Raw genomic sequence first — 27,985 nt, 5'->3', positions numbered from 1 at the left:
TTCCGTTGACAGCATAAAAGATAAATAAGAAAACGATGGATTTCGGTATTTTGGAAAATGCGATGCATTATTTCCAGCAGAAGGAGACGAGAAAAGCTCATAAAAAGTAAAACTGCAGATTTTGTTGAAATTCGGGCGCAAAATTGTGTGAAAAATGCCGCAATTTCATTAAAATAAAAATTAATGTTTGATAATATGCAAAATTTTTGAAAACTATAAACTACATATGAAGTGAAAAAAGAATTTTGGGTATTTATTGTGAAATTTGCAGTAATTCTGCATTGGTGATTTTTGCTTTCGACTTCATCTAAAGGAAGGTCGGAGCGCATACAGAGATTATTCTCATCGGTGTACAATAAACGCTGTAAGTTATTTACATATTAACTTTGCGTTGCATCTCATTACCAGTACCGGCTGTGAGCATTAGCCAATTATAGAAAACTCCACATAATACAGTTACTTCACAATAATCCATTAATATATCTTTAACCTGCTACACCCTCCCTCTTATGGTGCGGAAATTTGCTCATTGATGGTGTAAAAAGATTGTTTGTCCGTATTTCGTTTTCGCTTCGTTCTTCGTTTTCTTTACTTGCATTTCGTCTATCGGTGCGCACCTCCTTGTACGTTTTAGTGGGTAGTGAAAAGTACAGCGCGCCACCACTTCAGTAGAAAAATTAAATTGTGCTGCTTGCCGTCAAAAAGTTCCGTGCTGTAGCTATTACTAGTCTTGCTTTTGTGACCCAGTGTCGCTAGAAATTTATCAGCAGTATCTGCCAAATCAGTTTATGAACAATCGGATTACTCTTAAAATCGGCTAATTAATGGCATATGCAAGTTAATTTTGATGAATATTTAGACGTACAAATATCGATACAAGTGTAGAGGAACTGCAGTTCAATCGAATGTGCAGTGCGAAAAGCAGAGCAGTGACGAGTGAATAAAAAATAATATACATATGTATAGAGATTTTCAATGACATAGCACGTTCACATACGAAGAGGATTAATTTTTAGGCGTTATATGAAACAATTTTATTAATTTTACGTAAACACCCAAAAGGTTATTGGTGTAATCTCTTTTCGACGAACTATTTTAGCATTGATTATCCGTCAATTGAATTGTGTGCGAAAACTAAGGCAAAGAAACGACGAAAGAAGATTGTACCAGAGAACAGTGCACGTTCAACAGCTGGCTTTTGTTTACATCAATAATATTTTATTCAAACTAAATTTCGATGGTAAATATTACATAAAATATTGCGTTTTAATGTCCGTTTTTGTGTATAAAATATGAAATGTACTGACGTATACATATGTATTTATGATAATTATCTAGTTAACAGCCCGAGTGCCAAAATTTATCAAAAATTTTCGAATGGGTACCAATCGTTCGTGCGTTCAAAACCGTGCAAAAGTTATTAACGAAAAAACAATTCCGTCAAATTGGCATTTTGTACCACTAATTACTCATTCACTAACGCACCGGATCGCTGTATTGCACTACTTGAACACTAATTGCACTGTATTCTTTATATTTTCATAAATATTCTTAATTATTTCACTCTTCTAATAATATTCGGAATGAGTTGGTACGTGACTATCATTCGGAAGTGCTCAGGTTCGAATCTCTGTGCATGAAAACCAAATGATAGAAAAAGTTTTTTCTAATAGCGGTCGCCCTTCGGCAGGCAATGGCAAACCTCCGAGTGCATTTTGAGAAGAAAACTCACAAAAGACCATTTGCCGTTCGGAGTCGGCATAAAACTGTAGGTCCCTCCGTTTGTGGAACAAAAACACACACCCCAAAAATCAATGGAAGAGGAGCTCGGCCAAACACCCAGTAAAGGATGTAAGCGTCAATTATAAAAAAATGTAAACTCAAAATGGGTGACGAAAGTAAATGGGCACTATTTGTTATTACAAATTTTCGCTATATATTAAAATCTGAAAGTATAAATACTATTCTGGTTCGAGTATGTCTAAATATTTGGATATAAATGATACTGTAACATATAAAACTTTCGCCAACGGCACTTTTTTTCTTATTCAGAGTTTATTTTAGTCGCCCATTTTGTGTTTACATTTTTGGTATTGGAACAATGAAATAATTAAAATATTTAAGTGTGTTAGTGCATTAATAATTAGTCGTAAAAAATACCCCTTTTACGAATTTTTTTTTCTTAAAAACAATTGAATTTTTTAAAAGAATTACGCTCCGTTTTTTTGGAATATAAAAATTTTGGCAACCTGGGGCTGTAAACTAGTTAATTACCGTATATAAAGGGTTTTTCAATAAGGGCGGATAGATGTTGAAATGAAATAAAATGGCGTTTGCTGTGTGGCACGTAGCGCCGTCATGCTGGAACCACATGTCGTCTAGGTTCTTATGGTTCAATATGGGCCATAAGAAATTGGTTATCATCGTTGTGTAGCTCTCGCTGTTGACGGTGACCGCCTCACCAACGTCGTTTTCAAAAAAGTACGGACCAATGACGCCGCCGGCCCACACCAAACGGTAACTTTTTGAGGATGCATTATCACCAGGTGAACCTCGTGTGGATTGGTGTTGTCCCATATACGGCAATTTTGTTTGTTAACACAGCCATTCATCCAAAAATGCGCCTCGTCACTAAAGAGGATTTTTCGCCCAAAACTGGGTTTCTCTTCCAAACGATTCGAAGCCCAGTCAGCGAACAAACGGCGTTGTCTATGGTCATCAACTTTGAGCTCCTGGGTCAGTTGGATCTTATACGGGCGTAGGCCCAAGTCCCGACGCAAAATTCGCCAAGTTGAAGTCTGCGAAAGGCCAAGTTCTTGTGCACGGCGAGGAATAGACTGCCTCGGGTTCTGCTCTACACTTTCACGGAACGCGGCAATGTTCTCGGCTGATCTTGCGTTCCTTGAACGTACGGGTGTTGGCTGATTGTTTACTGACCCGGTCGTCTCAAATTTGGCCACCAAACGTTGAAGAGTCGACTTTGAAGGGCCACCACGTCTACCGAAAAATGGGCGCAATGCGCGCAACGTTTGCGTTAATGAACACTCATTTTGATAATAAAGTTTTATCATTTGAACGTGTTGTTCAAGCGTGTAACTTGCCATGATGATTTGGCATAAACAACTGAATAATAAACAAAAGATTTGACAGATGTAACCAAAACAAAATTTCTGCCACAGGGCGCCAAAATATACCCGCGCCAATTGAAAAACCCTTCACTAAGTGTTCCGTGTTAACCAACATCGCACTAAAGCGATAAATTTTGAAGAAAATTAAAAATAGTAGTGGCAAGATTTCAGATCACCAATTTAGGCGGCGCCACATTGAAGAACCCAGAAAACTTGCTGTTTCGATATAAATTGGCCAATATGTATATTATATAAACAGGAAACGCCTTGTTCGATGTGTAAGAAAATTTTTAATTAAACACGATGGGAATGTTGCATGAGAATTTCTTGCATTCAACTTTCCATTTTTGTTCTTGTTGTAACTACATACAACATTCCCAAAAATGCTTCGAGTACATGCTTCTAAGGTTTGGTGGTTTTTGGGCTGGTTTTGAATTGAGATTAACCGATTTTGGAAGTAAATGTGGTGCCGTTGGAAACCTGGAGTCCTCTCATATTCAAATATGCCCATATATGTATGTATGTATATACTTTTACTTGGCGAAAGCTTATACAAGGTGGTGCACCGCCGATATGGTGCTCGGCCGATTGCAAGAGTGAACTCGAGCGTATGTTTTCGACATATAAATGAAAAATTGGTTATATTTTATTCTTTGTATACGTTCGTTTGTTTATAAATGTTTTTAAAGCACCTGTAAAGTGTTTACCTAATTCGGCCGAAATCGTCACGAGTTGCTAGTTACCGCAAGCGAAAAAGGCCTCAATTGCAAAAGGTCAATTTACATGTGAATTCATGTCACAAAAGTATTCCGAAAGACAATTCCTTTCATTTTAATAACACCTCTTCCTCTATTTTGCATTGAGAAAACCAACATGCGCGTTCTCACAGCTGATATCTCTGCCTGTCTGGCTGTCCCTTGACGTAAATACCTATAAATCTACCCACAAGTGCTCAGTCGGATTTAGATCCGGCGACTGAAGTCGTGTTTCCAAAACACTCAGGATGTTACATAATGTCTAAAGCTGCGTATTGTGAGCTGTATGTGTTGGGTGGTTATCTTCCTGAAAGATATAATATTAGCCCGAAAGACCAATTTTTTTGGCGCTAGCGCAAAAATTCCCCTTTAATATTTGAATATAACACCGATGACCCATATTATCACTAATAAATTCCATGTTACCGACACCTTTGCACTCATATATTCCCACAACCTTACATTGCCACCCTCGTGCTTGACTGAACATATTGCATTATTAGGGTGCATTTCAAAGTTCACTTTTCGCCACACTTTATTACCACAATCTGGCCCAGAAGTGCTAAATTTAGTCTCATTATTAAATATTACTTTGGACCAAAACTCGTTGTTACAATCAATGTACTTTTTGCGCTTTTTTTTAATTATAAGTGGCTTAATAAGTGCAGATCGCGCCTTATATCCCACAGGTCTAACCTTTCTTCCCACAGTTTCATCACTACTGTTTATTCTGCTAATCTCAACGAGATTCCTAATAATTTCTGGGACAGAAGTACTAGCTGCAGCTGTCCTATCTTCAACGAATTCCTCTGCAAAATATTATGTATTGTTGAAATGCTTATTGGCTGGGATTTGCTCTAATGTAACATGGGCAATTTTACACATACATACATAATTGGAGCGTACACCCTTTTTGGGTGGTTGGCCGAGCTCCTCCTCCTATTTGTGGTGTGCGTCTTGATGTTGCTCCACAAATGGAGGGACCTACAGTTTAAAGCCGACTCCGAACGGCAGATATTTTTTTATGAGGAACTTTTTCATAGCAGAAATACACTCGGAGGTTTGCCATTGCCTGCCAAGGAGCAACCGCTATTAGAAAAAACTTTTTCTTAATTTTTGATCTTTCACGGAGATTCGAACCGACGTTCGTTCTCTGAATTCCGAATGGTAGTCACGCACCAACCCATTCAGCCATAGCGGCCGCCAATTTTAGGCAAACTAAATATAATGCCTCATTTAATGAAACTTGGTGGAGGTGTTAGGGAGTGGTTCAGGAACAACCTTTATAACTCCCAATTATTCCGGAAATAATAGTTTGGTAATTATTTGCCTTCAAAGTGCCCTCAGGAACTTCACTATAGTTTGGCACTTTATAATATATATTTTTCCAATATTATTTCCAATCTTCTATACTATAAAGGTGAATGTCTGTACGTTGTCCGCGCATCACTACGAAACGACAACACCAAATGACGTAAAAACTTTTATACATTCATATTTTCACCCGTAATATTGTGGTTATTAAAAAAAAATTATTTTGTTTGTAATTCTTTTATATACATACATATCCTAAATCCCTCAAAACTACTCCTACGCGAGCGGGGCCGCGAGTTAAAGCTAGTTATAATTTTTTTTCTTTACTTAAATTCATAAAGTATACACTCGTATTCGAAATATTTCAATGAAAATTAAATGTATATAAATGCATTTACCCATGTCATCACTTTCCAATTTTAAACGCGAATAAGAATTAATTGGAATTGACAACAGTTAGTGTTGCCGGATGCCTGCAAGTAAAAATAAAAATATGAACAAAAATTATGTATTTCAGTTCAGTGTTGATAATGGAGATGGGGTTATTGCGCCTCCTTACTACACACATATATGACGTTTTAATTTTGGGTTCAATGGCTTTCACGTGGAAAGAAAAAATACTGTGGATGGCGTGCCCGGAGTCGGACTGATGAGGGTTATTTTTTTTAGGCCCGCCCGAAGGTCGCCTACGCGGAAGGAGTTCTATGCATAAATACTGTGGATGGTGTAGCCGGACTTGGACTGATGAGGATTATTTTTTTGAAGCGCGGTCGAAGCCGCGAAAAAGTTCTCAAATTTACAAAAATTCTACAATTTTACAAAAACCCTTCTAGTCGACGTTCCTGTAAAATTCAATTTTATGTGTTTATATTTTGGAAAATGTTTCCCAATTCTAAACTAAAGCAACAAATATTGCAGATTTAGAAACTGAACGTGTCTGCATCCGAACTCCGTTCTTTTTTTAGGTGTCTGGCAACACCAACTCATCGCTAAATTACACAACTTTAACAATAAATTACTTAAAAACTATAAGCCTATGAAGGGTACGGTTTTCAGTTTTAATATGGGATACACCCCTCTATCGCCCCCTTACAACATTTTTTCCAAAACATGTTACATTGTACTAAATTTTTCCCTGCTTATTTTTTGGAATTTTAAATCTCGTTTAATGTTTTCCCTTCATTTCGTAAATTGTAATAAAGGGTGATTTTTTAAGAGCTATAGAAAAGTTTTTCAAAAAAACGCACGTAAAATTCAGAAAAATGCATGAAATTTTTATTTAAATCGAAGGTACAGTCCATATAATTTAATGTTTGAAGATTATTTCATGCAAATGTTGATCGCGACTGCGCTTCAAATGGTCCATCCGCTTAGTCCAATTTTGGCATACTCTTTCCAATGCCGCTATGTCACATATAAATGCTTTAATGTTGTCTTCCAATGCGTTAATTGAAGCAGGCTTGTCTGAATAGACATGAGCTTTAACATAGCGCCACAAAAAATAATCTAAAACGTTATATCGCACGATCTGGGTGGCCAATTGACAGGTCCCGAACGTGAAATAAAATGTTCACCGAACTCGCCTCTCAACAAGTCCATTGTTACGCGTGCTGTGTGGCATGTGGCACCGTCTTGCTGAAACCACATGTTATGCAAGTCAAGCTCTTGCATTTTGGGCAAAAAAAAAGTTGGATATCATTTCACGGTAGCGCTCACCATTCACATTACGTTACGATTCACAGCATTTTTGAAGAAGTACGGTCCAATGATACCTCCAGCCCTTAAACCGCACCAAACTGTGACCTTTTCTGGATACATTGGTAGCTCTTGCAATTGTTCTGGCTGATCTTCACTCCAAAATCGACAATTCTGCTTATTTACGTACCCATTGATCCAAAAATGAGCTTCGTCGCTGAACACAATTTTCGATAAAAAAGTGGATCTTAAACTTTCTTAACAGAACACGCATTTTTATAATAAAATTCAATGATTTGCAAACATTGTTCGTTTGTAAGACGATTCATGCTTAAATTATAGACCAAACTGTAGATGTTTGACAGTGAAGAAAAACACGGAACGTGCGTCAGCTCTTTAAACCAACTGTTTAAAAAGATAATATTGGGAGGTTGAATTAGTTTTAAAGGTTTTTTTCAAAGATTTGGGGCTTTATTGTGAAAAAACGGTACAAAATATTTTATTCGAAGTATTGGCCATCGCTAGCTACAACTTTCGCCCATCTTTCGGGCAATTTCCGGATGCCGTTTCTCCAAAATTCTGGCCGCTGCTTGGCTATCCATGACTCAACCCATATTTTGGTAGCCTCGTACGAGGAGAACCGCTGGTCCGCCAAATCGAGACTCATATGCCGGAACAAATGATAATCGGAGGGAGCTATGTCTGGACTATACGGCGGGTGGGGTAACACTTCCCAGCCAAGCGTTCCAAGGTATTTTTTGACAGGTTAAGCAACATGCGGCCGAGCGTTGTCATGTTGCAAAATAACCTTGTCGTGCCTTTTTACCGTTTCCGGCCGTTTTTCTTTCAATGCCCGGCTTAAATGCATCAATTGCAGTCGGTAACGATCCCCCGTGATTGTTTCGCCCGGTTGGAGCAGCTCAAAATATACGACGCCAACCTGATCCCACCAAATGCAGAGCATGATTTTCTTGCCGTGAATATTCTGCTTGGCCGTCGACGTTGATGCGTGGCCGGGCAAACCCCATGATTTTTTGCGTTTTGGGTTATCGTAGTGGATCCATTTTTCGTTGCCAGTCACCACCCGATGCAAAAAACCCTTCCGATTTTGTCGCTCGATCAGCAATTCGCACGTAAAAAATCGCCGTTCGACGTCGCGCAGCTTCAACTCGTACGGGACCCAATGTCCTTGCTTTTGGATCATTCCCATCGCTTTTAGACGCTTGCAAACGGTTGATTTATCAACGCCCAATGATTCAGCAAGCTCTTCTTGGGTTTGGCACGAGTCCTCGTTTACCAATTCCCCCAATTCCGCGTCCTCGAACTTTTTAGGCTGGCCAAGACGCTCCTTGTCTTCGGTGTGAAAATCACCACTTTTGAATCGTCGAAACCAGTACTCACATGTTGAAATCGACGGAGTATGGTCCGGGTAGGCCTCCTGCAGCAATTCACGGGCTTGGGCTGTATTTTTTTTTCAAATTGAAGCAGAAAAGCAAAGCTTCCCGCAAATTGCGTTTCGACGGCACGAAAGTTGACATACTCGGAGCACGAAAACACTGCGTTTTTTATACTTCAGCGAAATGACAGATACTGGTAAACAAAGCCTAGGGATGAGGCTTTGTGATGAATATATATTCAGTATTGCCAACGCGATAAAGTGATAAATAGCGCCATCTGTGTGTCACCTTTAACTTAAAACTAATTCAATATTAATATTATTAACAATAATAAAATAAAATTTCCCCATAAAGCGGGGCACGAAGAATATGCGCCTACATACATATATAATATACCATGCACGCATTCTCGTCAAGTATAAAAATATGCACGTGCGTATGCAGGTACTTTTATATTTACTACTGAAATTTTTATTGAGTTAAGGAATCATGAAAAATGAGCAAATTCAGAAAACTACCTTACAATATTCACAAATATAAATTAAGAACTGCTGTTCTACACCTTGCAGTGGTGATCACGATGCACGAATACCTCCCGAGCCAATGGAATAGTTGTGGCATGCTTTTAAGCTTTGGTATTGCATGGTGGGATCGGCATGTAAACAAACATCAAACATGACGAGAGTGCTAAAACAAACAAAATATAACGTGCATATGTGTATTATGTGCAACAAGAGAGAAAGTGTTGGTAGTTGAGCCATACTGGACAGGGAAATGTATTTTAAATACGCTGGCGTTAGTCGCATTTGGTATACGAGAACGAACAGATCGGAGCGGTTGAATGTGCGTTCAAGTGTAGTTCACGTAAACATTAGTGTGTAACGCGGCGTGCTGTGGGCTATTTTTGGGAATCTTTCTGTGATTTATGGAAAAATATGTCGAAATTATGATAAATCATTGAAATGTGTGCAATTCAAAGTGGAAGAATATCGTCTTTTGATATATACTCGTATAAGGGGAAATATAAAAATCTACCTTCACGGTAGGCCAATTACATAATGGCAAATGAAATAAAGTAGATGCCACCACGCTGTGCCTTTAGAAGACGTATACGAAAACGAAAATGTCGAAATCCGTGCGAAGTTCGCGTCGCACCAGCCGCGCCGGTTCCTCGAATTCATCATCCTCCCCCAGCAATCAACCACGAAAGCGGGTCAAGCGCTGCTGCCGTAATTTCGTCACTTTTATGTGCACGCAAGTGGGCGTGGGCGCATTAATAGTACTTTATGCCATCTTTGGTGCTCTTTCCTTTATGCATATAGAGCGTGAATATATCGATGAGACAACAGAGCAAGTCAGTGAGTTACGGCATAATTGTGCCGAGAAATTGTGGAACATCACAGAAAAGTTCAATACCTTCGATCGCAGTGAGTGGCAAAACAATACGGACGTCATATTGCGGCAATACCAAACAGAGATAGCCATGTTGATAAAAAATGGCTATGTGGGCCGTACGCCAGAACAAATTTGGTCATTTCCCGCGGCGCTGATGTTCTGCCTGTCTGTCATCACAATGATCGGTTATGGCAATATGGTGCCTCGTACACCTTGGGGCAAAGGCTTCACAGTCATCTACGCCACATTCGGTATACCACTTTATATACTCTACTTCCTGAATATGGGCAAAGTGTTGGCGCGCTCTTTCAAATTCCTATACCGCAGCATGCATGAGTGTGCACAGGAGCGTACGGTCTACGAATCACGTTTGGATGCGCTTGAAAATGGCAGTTTAGGCGCATTACAACGCAAGAAAATTATCGTGCCATCCACCGCTTGCCTATGGGTAATTATATCCTACATAATAACCGGCACCATTATGTTTGCCAATTGGGAGAAATGGTCTTTTCTGAATTCCTTCTACTTCTGCATGACGTCGCTATGTAAAATTGGGTTTGGAGATTTTGTGCCTGGTGCGTCCTTGATTACTGCAGCTGATATTGATGCAGCGTCACTGAAAATAAGAGAAGACTCAGCGGCTGATCCCGAAGAGATATTCAATATGCAACTAATTACCGATCAAAATTCTAAATTGGCAATCAATTTTTTCTATATGCTAATTGGCATGGGGCTGGTATCCATGTGCTATAATCTGATGCGTGAGGCTGTGCGCATGAAAATCAAAGAGATAACGGAGGATACAAAATTATGCGTTGAGGACACACGCACACGTTTTATGCGATGCTGTGGGACGCGTGAATACTATGACGAAGACTATTATTAAACAAAATTATTTAAAGACATTCGATAACAATTTTCTTTAGTATGTTAAGTGGATGGATACCGGCGCGTAAAGCGAGCGTGTGTTATAGTGTGTTTGGACTTTTTATCGACATTAACATTAGTGCTTAGGTGGTCAAGTCCATTGGCCATTCTATAAAATGAAATTTGTGTATAAATATAAATATTTACTTTGTGCGCAATGGTTACACAGTTTTGATGCTCGTTGTATATAATTTATCATTTTATGTGTTAAACAAAAAACCACTTGGCATTTTCGTTGCTAAATTACTCAGGACCAAAAGGTGAGGATCGATTTATTACCAAATAAAAATACTACGCTTGAATGCCAATAATTAGTGCTTCCCCATTGTTCCCTCGACAGTCGGTGCTGATTTATTTCAGGCCAAGAACTGTCACTACAACAGTACTCCCCAATCATTTATGTGTGTGCTTATACAATAAAACAAAACCAACAACAACAAAACTAGTTGACATACTTAGGATAGGATGTATAAAAATAATAAATAAAAATAAATAGTTTGGGCGTACACTTCTGTTAGGTGTTTAGCCGGGCTCCTCCTCCTATTTGTAGTGTGCGCCTTGATGTTGTTCCATAAGTTTGTGGAAAAAACTGCTTCGGAATATCTACCAGTAATCCAAGCTGTAAAAAGCAACTTCAATATTTTACATTTACAGTATATCACATAAATAAGTTTCCACCCAGTAAAATTATATTCCATCTAGTATTTTTTTTTTACAACTACCCCTAACAAATGTCCAAATTTTCATTAAGGGGGGAAGCTGGTCTAGAATTTTGAAAAAATCGAAAAATTTTTTTTTGTCTTAAAAGGTGCTTTAGGGTCTTAGAAATAATATACCAAATGAGGGATGTCAGCAAAAATGTCTAAATGCCCAAATTTTTCATTCGACGGCAGTGCCTCGCAGGTATGCCCCGAACGCTATTTACAACTTTAAACGCGTTTTTCTCGAAATCACTTTTTTTAAACTGGCCGAAGACATAACTCGAACAAATCTTTACCGATTCTTACGAAATTTTGACAATACATTCGAAATACCTTTCTCCGGAGATGTACGTAGGATTTTTTATTTATATTACATAGTTTTTTTTTTAATCAACAATTTTATGTCGTGAAAATTGTAACTTTTTGTTCAAACGTGCACCATTTCGCGAAAAAACAAAATATCGAAAAAGTCCTACGTACGTCTCTTTCTGTTGTTATATAGAAACTAAAAAAAATTTTTTTTTTGATCCAGGACAAAAATTAAGGAGTTTACGTCTTCGGCAATGGACCCACTAGAAAAAAAGGCGCCTTAGGAGAACTGCTGGACAGCGGCCATTTTGAAATTAATTCAGACGAAAAATTTTGTATTTGTACCATGAAAGCTATATTATTAAACCTATTTCACAGATTTTCGATTGATTCCTTTGTTGAGTCAAAATAAATTCATAAAATATGCCCATTTTTTGCGCTCTAGACCAGCTTCCCCCCTTAAGAGGTTAGGGGTAGTCAGAGGCCCGAAAAAATGAAGATTTTTAATAATAATTTTTTTGCTAGTCAATTGCTTTATTTTACAAAAATAAACACATAGAATTAATACATCATGATTTGGCTTGACTTTAGCAAAATTTCAAACAAAACAAAAATTTATAATTGTAAAAGTTATCGGTGTTTGTGTGGAGCCCGTTTTTCCAGAAGTCCCTTGCAGTGGTCATCACAATTCCTTGGAGATTTATCTAAAATCAATCGGACAAGAGAAATTAGTTTTATTATTAGATAATCTTGTGCCTGATCAAAGCTTTTTTTCAAAATTAACAATACGGCGGCCTCAGAAAATATTTTTGAGATTTTCGAGAAAAAAACCGGCAATTAAGTGTTAAAAAAATTGAAATTTTTGAAAAAAAAAAATCCTTCGATCAGGCACGAGTTTTTTATGTTTTTCAAAAGCAGTATAAATTTTATTGAAATCTACCAAGCGGTTTTAAAGTTACACTGATCACCAGCTCAAAAAACATAGTTTTGAGAAAAAGGCATTTGAAGGTTTGCTACTTGCTTTCGAAAGCTTCGGAGCGCCCGAGCGCCCTTTGTTAATTTTTTTATAACTCGAAAAGTATTTATCGGACTCACTTCAAATTTTCACACAATATTTTTAAGATATTATACTTTAAGAAAATGCAAAAAAATCCAATTTTTTGTAAATTCTGACTGCCCATAACCCCTTAATTATTAACATAAGCATTATTGGTTCCAAAAGTATAAAAAAAAAACTTAAAATACTTCCCATTATATTGTTAAGTCTTATACATAAAACCGTTCACGGAAGACATTTTGGCTAAAATAGCGTTTAGCGTATTGAAAAGCTTTTTGAATTCATCGCCAAAGTCATTTTAGCTCAAGATTCATGAATACATTTCTTCAATTGATTGAGGTGTTCGTTCCGACATAAGCAGTTTCAATTTTGGCTAAGGGCTTTGAGTTGCCCATTTCAAAATGTCTTTATTGCGTTTCTCTAAATATTTGATTACATTTTTTGTTGTGGGTCGGAGCCATATCCTGCTGGAATATGAAATTGCAACCCCTTCTTCCTTCAGGTATTTCAACTTCTTTAAGGGAATTTAAATAAATATTAGTACTCACTTTTCCTTTTAGCATTACTAATTTTTCCCCCTTCTTTAAATGTGGGTTTAGTCGATTTAAGACAGTGATTATCCTTTCTCTGTCCCTGCCATAGGATCATAGATGAACTATCCAAAGTATTTAGTTCCAGAATTCTTTTGGTTCAAATCATGATTTTGGAAAATTTCATCCTTGTTTTTCATATTGCGCTCGCTAAAACTGGGGATTTTCCTTGCGACCCACCCATTTATAGCCAGCTTCATACAACCATCTGTGAATAGTTTGTCTATCTCCTTTAACAGCTGACCCGTTCGCTTCATGCTTAAATGATTCTTCGATTTTATAAAAATATTAGCCCTTTTTTTGTTAAAATCGCCAATTTTATGTATTTTTATTATAAGCTTACATTATTCCAATGTTAATTACATAAATTTTCTTATCCTGGTATCCAAGAAATTGAAAATAATTTTTTTTTAATATGTTTAATCATCTGTTAAATCGCTGTTAAGTGTTGCTATTAACGCAGTTTTATAACAGTTTCTTCACTAAACGGATTACAAAGGATAAACTAATAATATGGATATTATTTTTCCTTTGGAAACTTAATTTTGTAACGCCCGAAGCTGGCCATGGCATTCTAAGTTTTGCACTTTTTTTAAATTTTGGTGCAATATCTAAGCTGCGGCTAAGTGGAAACTTATTTATGAGGGCAGCGCACCTCCCTACTCACTCAATATTTGGCAAACGGGCATATTGATGCGGTCAGTCGGGTGAAAAGAAGAGGAAGAGAAAACATCGTTGGCTCGTATATGCAGAAAGAATGCGACACGAAGCAAGTGCATTGTCGATTTGTCTTTCTTATTACTTACTCAATTATATATTCGCCGTTGCCGTATACAATCTCTTCCCCTCTTGAGCCAGTTTTTCAGGGCCGCTTTGTTATCGAAAGTGACGTCCTTTGACAGGGAGGGGAAAAGATGATAATCGGTCGGTGAAACGTCCGGAGAATACGACGGATGCTGAAGGATTTCCCATTCCAGCTCTTGGAGTGCAGCTTTGACGACTTGTGCAACATGGAGCCTGGCGTTGTCGTGAAGGAGTATGGTTTGACCATGCCGATCAGGTCTTTTTAGTCGAATAACGTGGAGCTTCTTGTTGACCGTCGTGACAATCCTTTCGAGCGTTTCCCAGTGCACCAAACACATATCATGTTTGTATGAAGATCCGGCTTTGATGCATGGGCACCATTTCTCCCGTAACGATTCGGTATAAAAAGCGCTGTTCATGACCGCGTATTGCTAATGGCGGTCAAGAGTATCAGGCAATTTAAAAGTGCCTTTGTTTGTTTTTTTCGTTGAGCTCATGAGGCACCCAGGCTGCAAATTTTTCTTGTAAATCCGATTGAATGAAGGTGATTGAGAATCTATTTATGATCGCAGCTCATTTTTTCCCCCAATTTACGACTGGTTTGGCGACCGTTCTCCTTCAAAAGTGATCTGAGACGTTCTTCATCGAATTCCGAAGGCCTTCCGCTACGGAAAGTATCATCAGTCGCCATTTTTGAACTTTGCAAACCATTTCCATGCTGTAGACTCGATTATGACACTTTCTCCATACACGTCGCAAATGTTCGGAGATGCTTCGGCAGCTTTTTAACCTCGATGAAAAGCAAAGAAGAGCAGATGTCGAAAATGTTGATTTTTGTCTCCTGGCTATTCCATTTCTAAGCCTCAAAACTAATATTAAAAAATTAAACAACTCAAAAATACAATACAGATTAACATAGTTTTGTAGAACAGAAAGAGTTCTATCGATTGAATACTTACCCTTTGCCAAACAGCAAACAAATCGTTGTAAAACAAAAGAAAATATAAAACGCTGTGAACTTATTCCCCAACGCAATATAGAACTAAAGTATTATCAAAAACAAAGTCTTAAACATTCCCTTTCAAATGAACTATAGGCGATTGCACCTTAACAGTCCAAACAGTGAACATCCTTTTTTATTGCATATTTGGTCACTATTTTGTCCATCGCCCAGTCATATTGAGCTATTCGAAGATAACAATAATAAATTACTATTTTGCTATTTTTATCAACAACATAAACTTGAATCTTCACCCATCGTAGCGCCGTTTTATTTTCTGTTATTTGAGGAGCAAAACACAAAAAGCAGAATACAAACTACTGTTCGAATCGAATGATTCGTGTTGTTTATGTCATTTCTCGTGCCGCAACTCTTACCTTACTCTGTACTCTAGAGGCTGTGAAAATAGTTATACGCTTAGTCGTTCTTACTTTAAAAGAGAAGAGTGAACTTCATTGCCTTTTAACTCTTGACAACATTTATTATAGATCGAATCAAAGCTAACATCCGAAATTACACTAAATCACAATGTGTGCAAAGAAAAACGAGTGAGTTGTGCGGGCGTTTAGTGTGCCCTAAAAAGCCTTACGATCTATCAAACTCAAAAAAATAAGCCGTAAAGGAGCTAACCAAAAGCTCAGTCAACACTCACGCTATCCTCGGTTCCTTAATTTTCCCTAAGGTGCTCATCCCATCCGTGATTGAAATACTGGTTGTAAGAGTGAAGTCTTATAAACTACATAAGAATTTTTTTTATAATTCTTAAGGAATTAACTAATGCACGAACAATATTTATAACCTTTTTCTGTTATTACAGGCAATCATTGAACATTTTTTGAAACTACAAAAAAGGGTCACAAACTTCGGGGTAATGCTAGGCGGCAGTGCGGATCGTCTATGCACACCGAGCACGTCAGCTGGCCCATTTCGTATATTTGCCGTTACAGGTTTCCAAAACCGGGCAAATGATATTGTCTATTGCCCACCGATACGACCCACGGGCAGCGAGAATGCCGAGGATTCGACGGCCGTTGTTTACTTCGGAGGGGATGTACAGGTAAATTGGTCATTATGTCATATAATATTATGAGTGTACTATTTGAAACCTAAATATAAAAATTTAAATAACAAGTAACCTCTTCCAACGGTACTTTAAAAAATTTCGATTTATATCGAAAGGACTTGGGAAAAGTCAAATGCACTTGAAAAAGCTCTCTTTCGCTTTTAAAATGTGACAAATGTACTTTAGAAAGCAACAAATATACTTCAGAACATCTCAGGTGAACTTTAGAAAGTTTCAAATATTATAAATACCTATTCAGAATATTTGTATTACGTATGTACTGTACACGTGATTACAATGCAAGTTCTGGACAAATGCACATTACACTGCCTTATCTCCATTAAGCGACGCAGACTGTTTTCAAGATATACCAACCGCAAAAAAATTGCCCGATTTGACAAGGCGATGTACCGTGTAAGCAGTGCATTATTTCATTAATGTAATATTTACAATTCTTTCAGTGTCCGAATCGGTTAGGCGCGGAAGCGGATTGTATAGGCAGCAATAAAGACCTTGGTAGGCTGCGGTTGGCCGAATCGCTAAATGTGGATGGGAATAGGTGTCATCTGGGACTCCTGAGACACTAGAACGAAGCTGTGTAAAAGAAAAATAAAAGAGCCACTATCCTACTTTAAAAAAATCGTAACCAAATTTAACAAACTTTCAGAAAAAGCACATGCCTTTCTGCGACGAATTCCAATTTATTTCGTTGGGGTGCGCGAGGTCGGACAAACATTGAATAATATGCGGCACAGGTGGCAAAAGACCCAATGTGCACCTTTTTGGGGCCAAGTCTGCGTCTGGTGTAGTCAAAATTTCTACCAAAAGAAGGTTTTTCAAAACTGAGGACGCAAATGTTTAACTTAGCATTGTTTTGGAGAGGTTGTGCGAAATTGGAAATCGGCATGACGATGATGTAAATATATGGGACAACGCGCCATGCCACTTGAAGCTACACGAGGTATACCAGGAAGCCACTTTATTGCATATGTGGCTTTATTATCCTATGTTTAACCCCATTATTATTATTAGAAGGCCATTACGCACTGCGACCAGAGCTGATCTATTGTGAAAGGCCTATTTTGTAACCCTAGAGTTTTAGGCTTTTTAGAAATTTTAGCACAGTTTTGGGTTTGTTATTCCAACGATTGCATGGAGATACTACGATACCACCAAGGAGGTGAAGTCTTTGTCTGCCCAACGCAGGACATTCACAAAGCACATGTTCTGAGCTTTCTATGTCCATTTCGCAAAAGCGGCAGACGTTGGTCTCGGATAGACCAATATTATTTAGATGGTACCTCAGGCTGCAGTGACCTGTAAGGTATCCGGTTAAAAGACGCAGATCTACTCTGTTTAGTGAGAGAAGTTTGTCAGATATTCCTTTGTTGGGACTTAGGAATAGTTTGGCTTGACGCTGACCGGCACAGTTTAGCCAGTGTGCGGCAAGTTTTCTTTCTTCCCATTTCCTAAGGAATTCATTAATGTGGCCTTTTGTCAGTCCACAGAAAGGCTCAGGACCAGTAAGTTGCATATTTTCTCCTTGTTTTGCAAGGTCGTCAGCCATTTCATTTCTCTCATGTCCTTCATGTCCCGGAATCCAGCATAGTGTTACTATGTTGAGGTTTCCTAACGTGTTTAGAAGGTTTAGGCAATCGTGATAGTTGTTGATAGAACAGCTTTTAGAGCCGCTTGGCTATCTGAAAGTATGTAGATGTGAGTACCTCTCATTCTCCTTCTAAGGCATTCTCTCACACATATTTCAATGGCATGTATTTCTGCCTGGAATATTGTTGGGTAGGATCCCATCCGAATCGATTTTTTGAATTTGGGCCCATTGATTCCTGCCCCTGTTCTACCATTTTCCAATTTGGACTCGTCAGTAAACCATAGCTGGGAGCCAGGTTTGAAAGTGATAGAGTTAGTTCTCCAGTCTGTTCGTTCATTGATTATAACTTGGAAGTTCCTGAAGAGTATTGGTTTGGGTGATAGTATATCATCCCTATGAAGAATGGGACTATGTAGGAAGTCTTCTAAGATCTTTAAATGTCCTTTCATATCCCCACTTTTAAGTTCAGATATACCTTTTAATCTTAAGGCACTCGAGCGAGCTTCCCTTTCAATTAGAATTGGAAGCGGTGGTATGTTCAGAAGCACACCCCATAGAAATAATACTGGAAAATAAAGACTCTGTTAAGTGAAACATACGTGTTCCATACCTGTTAAACAAAGGTAATTCAGTATTAGTAAGAAGGCTTAATTGAAGATACCGTCGGTAATGTTATTGGTGGGTATACGCCAGATTAATACAGCACAGTACGGTCTTTCCCACGGTAGTCGGTTCTACGTTACCGGAATGATCCGGATTTAGGTATATCCGGCCAAGGACTGTCACTTCAGCAGTATTCTGCGTGCATGTATGGGAACGGCAAACAATTTTTCTCGTCGCTGCACTTACATACATTTGATAGCATGTCAGTTGGACAGTGAAAATATTCTAAGGAACTTCTTTCCATTAATGCACAAGTTGACCAATAAACAAAATTTATGGAATTTAGGAACACATTAATCTTTTTTACAAAAAAATGTTAGTTGAAAGATAAAAAATTTAGGAGATTTAATTTTAAATTTAATTTTCTGAAGTACTTTTGACGTTTTCTGAAGTATATTTCTTGCTTGCTAGAATTGAAATAATAATAAAAATATAGTTTATACTACATATTACTAAAAATCATATAACTTAAAGTCTCAACTTGTTACAAAATTTTAAAAAATTCAAAAAAAAATTGCATCCAACTTTCAACCTTTTTAATCAGAATTTTTACAAAAGTATTTGAAAAAACTTTTCAAGCATTCGTTATATGGAATAAAATGCATAACACCGTGAACAAAAAAAAACTATCAAAAACCAATCCAAATTTCGAGCCAGTTTAAGCCAGCACAATAACATATGAGCTGAAAAGCCCGGGCCAAACAAAGAAAAAAGTTTTTTTTTTGTTCAAAATTCGCTTCATTCATCAACCAGCGCTGCTCTAACATTTCAATAACACTTTTGTACAACGATTTATCTTGTGCCTCAAATTAGGCGATAACTTCTTCATTCGAACGAACAGCCAATAGTCGCTGGGAGCCAAATCTGGCAAATACGGTGGATGTGGAAGCAATTCGAAGTTCAATTCATGTAGTTTTGATTTTGATTGACTTGTCAAACGCGGCACCCGCTTTGAACAGAGCTTTCTCATAGTCAAATGATCATGCAATAGAAAACCAATACGTTCTTCTGATATCTTTACGATGCCAGCTAACTCACGCAACTTCAGTTTTCGATCACTCAAATTAATTTTGTGGACTTTTAATGTTTTCTGGTGTTGCCGCCTCATTTGAACGTCCACTGCGTTGTGCATCATGGGTGTCTCTACTTTTCTTTGTCTTTGAAGTCAGTAAACCATCTGATGGAACGTAACGTAACATAACACTTTTCAACCCATTGCATTCGCTTGAACCGTATATTCTTTTTGATCCATTGGTTTAAAAATAAAAAAGTAGTGCCACTCTTAGCACAACAACTCACGAACTAATGAGTTGAATATTATGAAAATTTAACAGCTGCCTTTTTAAGGTTAGTACTAACTGAAAAAGAGGTGAATGCAATAAAACCTAACACTGTGTTAGGCCCGCGACTTTTTAGCCCATATGTTTCTATACCAAAATTGAATGGGCTACAAAACTGCGTATCAAGAGTTTTTCTAAAGGTTCTGAGCGAAAAGTTTGACATTTTGTTGTATTTCGTAAAATTTTGTGAAAATTGTAGTTATATGGTTTTCATTGCAGTATGAATTATATTTTTATAAAAAATAATTAAATAGTCAAATAGTCAAAACTTTGCAGTATGTCGCGCTGCTATTACTGCGAACAAAGGTGTGCATACATAAACATCAGTCGAATAGTGATTTTGTTTCTTGTGTTTAATTTATAATACCACTATTTAAAATAGTTGCCGAATTAATAATTGCGTTCTTTTGTTTTTAAATATAATTTAGAACGCCGCCGCAAATGGTCTTGCCGCTATAAATTTGAATTTAATTAAATGCCTCTACAAGTTTGAATAAAATCTTGCTCGTACAATGTTCGTATGAGTATAAAAAATTATTTCTCTGGCAAAATGCCAATGCTCATTAAAAACCGCATTAACCCAAATTAGTGCACTTGAGCTATTGAAACATATTACGAGCTCACTTCTTTATATTTATTTGATATATTTACCTGCTTACGTTCAAATTTTAGGACTTTCCGGAGAGCATGGAAACGAATCGAGATAGTCGCGGCTATATGAAATACAATTTAGAGAACTCCGCTATACTACTACGTGAGGCTTTTCCGCGCGCACACATCATTGTCATCCGGCCTGTAAGGTAAACAACCACTTGACATTCAATTTGTTATTGTTGTGGTAGCATAAACCATACATTTTTTAACTCACTCACTAATGATTTTTTGTTACAGAATGGAGTTCAAAACATTCAGCTGTTTTGATAATTTTGTACGTGGCAACAACGCCGGTGTCCCTGATCACACCCCTATGAATCATGCGTTGCAACATTTAGAAAAGTGAGTACCAAACATATCCATACACAGATTACAGAACAGTAATTTACCATTACTCTTTTTGTTAACTCATTTTACCATAGATTATTACAAAATCTTTCTCAACGACTGATTTCCATACCCGAAAATGAAATAATGGATCAAGCTGCACAGGCTGCTGCTGCTGCCGCAGCTGTGGCTGCTGCAGCTGCGTTGGTATCCTCCACGCTCTCCACAGCATCTACAGACTCGTCGGCCTCGTCGTCAACGTTGAATGATAATAATCAGGACATGGATATTGACATATTGCAAGTTCAAGAGAATGTGACTGTTGATGCTGATGGTGCTGAAATATTTCCAAATGTTGGTAGTGGTAGTGGTGGCGGTGTTGTTGGTAGCAGTAATAGTAACAGTGGAAGTATTTCGGCATCAGTCAACAACGTTACAAACACTAGCATGTCGCCAACGATCACAACTTCACAAAGCACGCAATCTGCTCCTTTGCAACCAACCACTCAGCAAACGCAGTCCAATAACGCACAGCATTTTAATAATATTGGTAATAATAGCAACAATGGTAATGAGTGTTTAACACAGCAACAACAACAACTTACACGTCAAAACAGCAATCCTTTATGGTGGCGAGAGAATTTGAATTTGGATAAAGCAAAGTTGGTTTTAATTGGCTTTAGCAAAGGCTGTGTGGTCCTGAATCAAGTGAGTCACAATTGGTGTAAAAATCGGGAATACAATTTTTTAATACATATCGCTAATTTGCTTCAAGAGTGTCATAATACAAAAAAAAATTAGATATCAATTAAGTACGTAGTGCAAAACAAAAAAAAATTCATTATTTTCTCGGTAGATGGCTGTAGTGATCGATATCTCGTAAAGTATCGATCAAGCAATTTAATGTTTATGCTCGTTGTCAAGGTGGCATTTCACACTGAAAAATTTATTTTGCTCTTTTTTGTTTGCTTGGTGCCATTCAGTTGTAAGTTGCAATGGTCATAAAAAAAATGCAATGGAAGTAAAAAAAAACGAAAATTGCATACATTTTACAGTTTTTCTTTAATAAAGGCCAGGTCGCTGAATTGTGAATGGTATTTATGGTGCCGATTCTGCAACAGCTTATTACGTAGTTAATTTTGGTTTCGTCGATTCCATTTAGACTTTTTTGATGTTAAAGAAAATGTCAATAAAATCACAGAAATAATCGAAGTTGACCGACATATTAGTAGTCGAATCATCGCCTAGGAGTTATAGATCGACCATAAAACATGTTTAACCATTTACGCAAAAATAATGGATTTCTTTTACCCCAAACTAATATTTACTTTTACTTAGGGAGGTGTATAGTAAATTGAAAGCTTTGAAGCCGTTTTTCTTACTTTTTTTAACAATTGCAGCAAAAGAGTGATAGATATTTTTAACTTAGATATGCACCAATAATCAGAAACTAATAACTGTTATTAGAAATTGAAAAAAATTTACCATAGATGAAATAATATTTTTTTAAGTTTGAAAAGGTAATAAAAAAGTAATAACAATAAAAATTAAATAAAATATTGTAAATTAAAATAAAAGAAAGCAAATTAAAGTATAGAAAAATTTAAAAAAAAATGCGGTAAAATAAAATAAGATGATGTATATTAAAATGAAATAAAATAAATTTACAAAAATAAAGAACAATGCAATAAAATAAAAAGAATATCATGAACATTAAATAAAATAAATGAAAAAATTTAAAATAAAATAAAAAATTATAATTAAAATATTTTATAATAAAATAAAAAAAGTATATTTAAAATATTTTGTAATAAAATAAACAAAATTAAATTAATATAAAACATGCTATAAAAAACAAGGATAATAATAAAACTAATTAAATTAAATAAATTTAAATAAAAATATTATAAAAAACTAAAATGCAATAAAACAAATAGAAACCAAATAAGATAAAATAAAGAAATTAGAAAAATAAATAAATTAATTAAAGAATATAAAACGAAAAAATTAAAATCATATAAAGTAAATTATAGTCAAATAAAATGAGTTTACTATAAAACATATAATAAATAAAGGACGTAAAATAAGGTAAACAAATATTCAATTAAATTAACAATTCAAAAATTTATGTTAATTAAATAAAGAAAAACGAAAATATTAAATGCAACAAAATAAAAAGAAATTAAATAGGATGAAACAAAAAATGAAGATAACATAAACCTAAATAAGAGCTATTTTCAAGTATAATTTATTGTCGTTGCTGATAACACATATATTCGATTTTTTTTACGTTGCTTAATAAGAGTTATTCCCAAAAAACCTTTTTCATTGCCTTATTTCCATTTTTTGTATAAAACATATTTATTTTATGTTTAATTTTCAAGAACTACTTTACCAAAAAAGATTTGTGAAGTAAAAAAAATCGTTTGGTATGACATTGTTGCTTTTAATTATGTGACTCAATTATTTATGAAGTATTTAATTTAACAAATAATATTCTGGAAAAAGCTTTGTCCGCCAATTTGCCCTTTTTATCCACAAAAGTCGCAAAGCAGAAAATGTAATTCCAACGGAAACTTGTGTAGCCGGCACGGCTTGAACAATATGACCTAATTTAGGTAGAAATGGAAAAGTTGTTCTTTTTTGTTTCCACTATTGCAGTAGATCGTCTTCTACATCTAGCCTCACAGGCTTGAAGCTGTATAGTTCAGCTACAGCTACTAACAACTGCCGAGATTTATTATCTTCGTCATCTTCTGAAGATGGATCCACTGCAAGTTCCTGAATTAATACCCTGAGCATTGATGTTATACTTTGATTTGTTGTTGCTTAGTCTAGTCATCAAAGCATCCTTTAAACTTGTTTGAAGAAATCTTCTTCAGTTCCTTCAGCGAATTCTCCTTAATGGCCTCTATCGACTCAAAGCGGCGTCCGCAGAGTGGCTATTTAAGTTTTAGGAAAAGGGAAAAGTCACAGGGAGCTAAATCCGGTGAATGCGGAGGTTGTTCGAGGATATTTGTCGAGTTTTTGGTCAAAAAAGTGTTCAAAATATGAGCCTTGTGAGATGGTGCGGTACCCATTTGTTTTCTCTTCTCAAATTGGACAGTTTCCTACGCATATTCTGTCTCAACGGTCGCATAACTTCCAAATAATATTCTTTATTTACCGTAGAACCATTTGGTACGAATTCCGAGTGCACAACACCAGGCTAAACAAAGAAAACGAGTAGCAGGACTTTCACTTTTGACCGACTTTCACGTGGTTTTTTGGGTTTCGGCTCATTTGGAAAGCGCCATTCAGCCGCCTCTTGACTGGTTTGCATGTCAAACTCATATAACCCTATTATGATGCGCTGCATAAAGTTTGGGTTCGAATTCACTTGCTCAAGTATATCTTCGTCTTCAGTCACCTTCTTCCGATGCATTTTTTGAAAGAAATTCAACTATTTTGGAACGAGTCGAGCAGTCACGCGTCTCATGCCCAATTGATGGTATCAAACTTAAATGATGGTTTTCCAGCACCATTTCCTTGACTTTGCCGACGTTTTCATCCGTTGATGGGCGACCAAATCGGGGCAAATCTTGCACGACTTCTCGGCCACCTGCAAAAGTCGTATACTACTCGTAGGCCTGTGTTTTTGAGAAAGCACACTCGCCATAGGCTTTCGGTAACATTTTCAACGATTCGGCACATGAAATCCCGTTCAAAACACAAAATTTAAGAAAAATTCTTTGTTCGCAGAGCACACTTGACTGGTATACAAGTAATTGAATGCCAAAAACAAGCTAATTCACAGACCACGCTCAAACTCTGCGACACTAGAGGACAGTTGTAACAACATTAAAATTAAATAAAAGTTATAGGCAACTTAAAAAAAAATTATTTTCAATAACATTTCTAGAAGATCAAAACTTATTCCTCATTGAAAATGAATATTAGGGTATACAATTTTATATCTACTATATTTAATTTCATTTTATTTATAGCAGCAGTACAGAGTAAGACTTTAGGTCTTTTAATAGTACTTCAAAATTAGTATCTACAGGGTTGGCCATATTAAACTGACCCATTGAGTAACCCTATAACTTTTTACTGTAATTTCAGATCAGCTAATGACATACCGCGTTGGAAGCGTCAGTCGAAGGAGATTTATACCATGAAACAGTACACCCCAATAGAACGCGCTGAAATTGTTCAGCTGTACATTCAAAATTCCTTCTCGATTGTAAAAACGCAACGTGCGTGGAGAAAAAAAAATAAAGTGAAAAGTGCGTCGTCAAAGAACGCAATCAAGCAAATGCACAAAAGATTTTTGTCTTCCGGCACTGTGGCTAATACCCGACGTCCAAATAAAAAGCGGCCAAGACGATCTAACGAAAATATCGCGGCCGTACGAGCCAATATCGAGTCATCGCCGCGAACGTCAGGTAATCGTCGTTCTGCTCAGTTGGACATCCCTCGGACCACTCTACGACGTATCATTCGTTTGGATTTGGGGATATTCCCGTACAAAATACAACTAAATCAACAACTGTTGCCGGCCGACAAGCCTCGTCGCTTGGAATATGCCAATTTTGTCGTCCGAATGGCCCAAACTGATGAGGATTTTTGGCATCAAATCATTATGAGTGATGAGGCCCGTTTCTCCTTGCACGGAACCGTAAATAAGCAAAATTGCCGTTTCTACGCCACTGAAAACCCCCAAATTATTGAAGAGGTACCTCTCCACGACCAAAAAGTTACAGTCTGGTGTGGCATTTGCGCTGATATGGTCATTGGGCCGTTCTTCTTTGAAAATGGTCAACACCAACCATTGACCGTCAATCAAGAGCGTTATCGGGCCATGATAACCGATTTTGTGATGCCGATTGTTCGTGAAAATGGTATGGAGCACTTCTGGTTTCAGCAAGATGGCGCACCACCACACACAGCATGAGCCACCGTCAACTTATTGAAGACTTTGTTCCCTGGCCGTTTGATATCAAAAAGCGGCGATTTTGACTGGCCGCCGCGATCACCGGACTTTTTTCTTTGGGGCTATTTGAAATCTAAGGTTTACGTCAACAAGCCAAAGACACTAGGCGCACTTAAGGCCAATATCCGACGGGAAATAGCCGCCATATCGGCCGAGACGCTGGCCAAAACTATGGAAAACGCCGAAAAACGGGCACATTACGCTATACGAGCTAAGGGCGACCACTTGCGCGATATCATATTCAAAAAGTGATGTAAACGAATCTCCTTGAACTAAATTAAATGTTTTTCACAATGAAACACAAAAAAATGTTTCTTTTTCCATATTTTTTTAATAATCACATGGGTCAGTTTAATATGGCCAACCCTGTACAACTAGAATGATTTTAACATGAAAGTTTCTTAATCTAATTAGAGTCGTATAAGAATATAGCATTTTTTTAGATATTTCTTATAACAACTATGTATTATATATGCCTTTAAAGCGCTGAAATAAATTTGTATATAGGACATATTGCATAGCTTTTCTGCACGATTTTATCAAACATTAACAATTTTCAAATATATTTCAGTTCATTTACGAGTTCCACTACTTAAAAACTCTTACACCGGATGATAGTACAATGATACGCCTGCTTTCACGTATCAAAGACATGTATTGGCTGGATGGTGGGCATGGTGGCCAAAAGAACACATGGATAACGTCTAGAAGCCTATTAGAAACGCTTACGCGAATGGGTACGTCTACTTTATCATAAGATTAACTATTTTAATAATATTGTAATGGTTACTCATTTAGGCATGAATATTCATGTACATCTGACGCCGTATCAGGTGCAAGATGACCGTCGGCCGTGGATACGAAAGGAAGAAAAAATCTTCACAGATATGCTTCGCCGTTTAGGAGCACCGATTACACGTCATCTGCACTATGATAGTCAAACGGCGAATTTGATGACACATTTCGAAGTTTTGCAAGCCTTTTGTCAGCACATTCATGCGCTAAATCAGCAACAGCAATTGCAAATGCAACAACAACATCAAACCACACAACAACAGCAGCAGCAAACATCAGCTCTACAACCTTTGCAGCAATCTTCGAGCAACATTCAAATGAATGACCAACTGCAACAACAGCAACAACAACTTCAGCAAGCACAGCAAAACAGTTCGAATCGCTCAGAGTTGGGCAAGACAAGCCCCAGCGGACCGAAGTGACACCACAGGCGTCGCAATGTTGGCCGCTTACACTTGCGTAGGGTGACAGCTGTAGCGGCACCAACGGGCAGCACTTTGGCAACGACATCGAAGAAAATTATGCACGTACAGCCCCAATCACAACTGCAATTGTTACAGCAACAGCAGCAGCAGCAACAACATCTGCTGCAGCATCAATCTGTAGTTGCTGCACCATCAAACTTTACCTTGCTCGACATAGCAACGACATCAATTGTAAATAATTATACGAGACATTTTCCACAAAACACCACCACACCGGCCACAGTTACAAGCAGCACAGCGACAACAGCAGCAGCTTCAGTGCATAGCCGTCAGCACCGCCAAAAAGCGCCCAACTTGCAGCGGGGCCGACCAAGGCCGAATCAACGTCACCATCATCATCATAGAGGGCAGCCAAATAAAATTCACCACTATTCCCGGGCAAAAGGTAGGCTTCTACAACATCAGCCTTGTCGTTGAGTTTTAGGGGCGGCGAAAAAAGCTTGCATACATACATTGTATGCTAGTGTGTGTATATATACGTCCGGTGTCCTTTTCTTGTTCATATTTATTCATACATCTCTAAAGCAAAATTTTATTTTCATTGATACATTTTATTATGATTATTATCTTTTTGTATTTGAATTCAATGTGTTAGAATAAGTTATTATGCAAACAGGAATTATAGGAGTAGAAGAAATTTCATAATTTAAACTCCAATTAAAATTAGAATTTGAAATTGTCTGCCGTTTCCATATGTAAAAACTATTTAAATCTAAAAGTACTGTACAATTCTTTCTTCCATTGAAATAATTATATGTTTTCTTATTATTTTGGAGGAGAGAAAAGTATAATTTATTATGTAACTTTTTTTTATAAAAGGATAAACTAAATTTAGTTATTGCCATCAAAGCGAATTTGGTGCAGTAAAATTAAGCGATGATTATATTTTAAGTTGCTATTTATAACTCATACCCATGGTAAATTTGATAAAATCTTCACAGACAAAAATATTTTATACACATAAATCACCATTAACCAGTGCAATCCTCTTAGACATTTATA

The 27,985-nt window shown here is 37.1% G+C and overlaps 2 protein-coding genes across 5 annotated transcripts; both read left to right on the top strand.

Annotated features, from left to right (window-relative positions):
* Positions 1-12: 12 nt before the first annotated feature.
* On the top strand, positions 13-26,922 carry LOC129235636 (putative uncharacterized protein DDB_G0271606). 4 transcript variants are annotated; one of them, XM_054869702.1, is made up of 8 exons: positions 13-364; positions 1,100-1,240; positions 15,890-16,129; positions 20,420-20,547; positions 20,639-20,743; positions 20,824-21,436; positions 26,275-26,440; positions 26,502-26,922. In XM_054869702.1, exons 2-8 carry the CDS (start codon positions 1,238-1,240, stop codon positions 26,918-26,920), a joined length of 1,674 nt encoding a protein of 557 aa, XP_054725677.1. In that variant the 5' UTR covers positions 13-364; positions 1,100-1,237; the 3' UTR covers positions 26,921-26,922. The 4 variants fall into 4 exon arrangements, with proteins under 4 accessions (XP_054725677.1, XP_054725759.1, XP_054725596.1 ...); XM_054869784.1 differs by lacking the exon at positions 1,100-1,240; XM_054869621.1 differs by lacking the exon at positions 13-364 and having other exon boundaries at positions 652-1,240.
* LOC129235873 (TWiK family of potassium channels protein 18) lies at positions 9,139-10,683 on the top strand. The gene has a single exon (XM_054869972.1). The coding sequence runs from the start codon at positions 9,413-9,415 to the stop codon at positions 10,568-10,570; it is 1,158 nt and encodes a 385-aa protein (XP_054725947.1). The 5' UTR covers positions 9,139-9,412; the 3' UTR covers positions 10,571-10,683.
* Positions 26,923-27,985: the final 1,063 nt, after the last annotated feature.

The sequence above is a fragment of the Anastrepha obliqua genome, chromosome 1, assembly GCF_027943255.1.
Source record: "Anastrepha obliqua isolate idAnaObli1 chromosome 1, idAnaObli1_1.0, whole genome shotgun sequence".
Taxonomy (NCBI): domain Eukaryota; kingdom Metazoa; phylum Arthropoda; class Insecta; order Diptera; family Tephritidae; genus Anastrepha; species Anastrepha obliqua.
The sequence above is the reverse complement of the archived record's forward strand: the minus strand, read 5'-3'. Positions and strand labels throughout refer to the sequence as shown.